The sequence below is a fragment of the Gregarina niphandrodes genome (genome assembly GCF_000223845.1).
Source record: "Gregarina niphandrodes unplaced genomic scaffold scaffold00054, whole genome shotgun sequence".
Taxonomy (NCBI): Eukaryota; Apicomplexa; class Conoidasida; order Eugregarinorida; family Gregarinidae; genus Gregarina; species Gregarina niphandrodes.
The window spans coordinates 48343-49714 of NW_011645821.1; the positions used below are offsets into that span (position 1 = coordinate 48343).

The following is a 1372-nucleotide window of genomic DNA, read 5'->3' on the forward strand; positions in this document are numbered from 1 at the left end:
CATGGCAGGCCTTTCAAGGCGAGAGTACGGCACTACGCGCCGGAAATGCGTGAGGAACTCGAGAAGCAGGTTAAGAAGCAGCTCGAGTTAGGAGTCGTAAGACCTTCGAAGAGTGAGTGGGCCGCGGCTCCACACTTTGTCAAGAAGAAAACGGGAGAATGGAGGTGCGTTATAGACTACAGGCGGCTGAATGCGTCGATGGTGGCAGACTCCTACCCACTACCGCGCATCTGGGACCACCTACGCCGTGCAGCCGGAAAGAAGTACTACTGCACGTTGGATATGAACAGCGGATTCTGGAATGTCCCGATCGAGGAGGGGAGTAAGCCGTTGACGGCATTCATAACTCCGATCGGGCTATTCGAATTCAACGTCATCCCATTCGGGGTAAAGAACTCACCTGCTGAAATCCAGCGGGCCATGGATGCTTGTTTCGAGCCCTTACTCGGCGACGATGCGTTTTGCTACATCGACGATATCGTCATTTGCGGCGACGACTTCGAGAGCGTGCTCGCGAAAGTGGAGCTCTTCCCGAAGCAATGCAGGAAGACCGGGTTCTACCAGCGGCTCGACAAAAGCAAGTGGTTTAAGCACCAGGTGAAGTACTTAGGACACGTGGTCGGCACGGATGGTATCAAGGTCCAAGAGAAGAAGACCCAAACTATCGTAGCAGCACGGAGACCAGAGAGCAGACGCGGTCTCCAGAGCTTCCTGGGCATGTGTGGTTACCTGCGGCCGTTCATCTGTCGCTACTCGGACACGACGGCACCGTTGTTCGACCTCTTGAAGAAGGGCGCCGAGTTGAAGTGGCAGCCAGCGCACGAACGTGCCTTCGAGGCCCTGAAAGAAGCAGTACAGAACACGGTCATTCTGCACGCACCGACCCCCACAGGAACCTACATAATCGAGACGGACGCCTCCGAACTGGGAGTAGGAGCTCTACTAAAGCAGTGTCAAGGTGACGTAGAAGTGCCGTTAGAGTTTGCTAGTCGGAAGTTCAACCCCACGGAGCGACGCTGGGACACGCGAGAGAGGGAGCTGTTCGCAGTTAAGTGGGCGATAGAGAAGTGGCGCGACTATGTCAGCTTGGCGCACTTCGTCGTGCGCACGGACCACAACAATCTCCGCTACCTAACAAACGTCGACACCGGCAAAGTCTTCAGGTGGGCACTCGCCTTCAGTAACTATGACCCACGATTGAGTTTCTTTCGGGAGAGCGCAATCATATCGCGGACTGGCTGAGTAGGTACGCAGGCAACGACGCCGACGACTGGCTGAGTAGATACGCAGGCAACGACGCCGACGACGACAAACTCATCGACCAGATGTCGTGGGAGAGTGGCAGCCACGAGAATCGCCAAACCTCTGACCA

General features: G+C 55.9%; 1 protein-coding gene across 1 annotated transcript; it reads left to right on the plus strand.

Annotated features, from left to right (window-relative positions):
* Positions 1-45: 45 nt before the first annotated feature.
* On the plus strand, positions 46-1242 carry GNI_166850 (putative enzymatic polyprotein; the record flags this gene model as incomplete). The annotated part of the gene is made up of 1 exon (XM_011134908.1): positions 46-1242. The coding sequence occupies one exon, from the start codon at positions 46-48 to the stop codon at positions 1240-1242; it is 1197 nt and encodes a 398-aa protein (XP_011133210.1).
* Between the last annotated feature and the right edge of the window lie 130 nt (positions 1243-1372).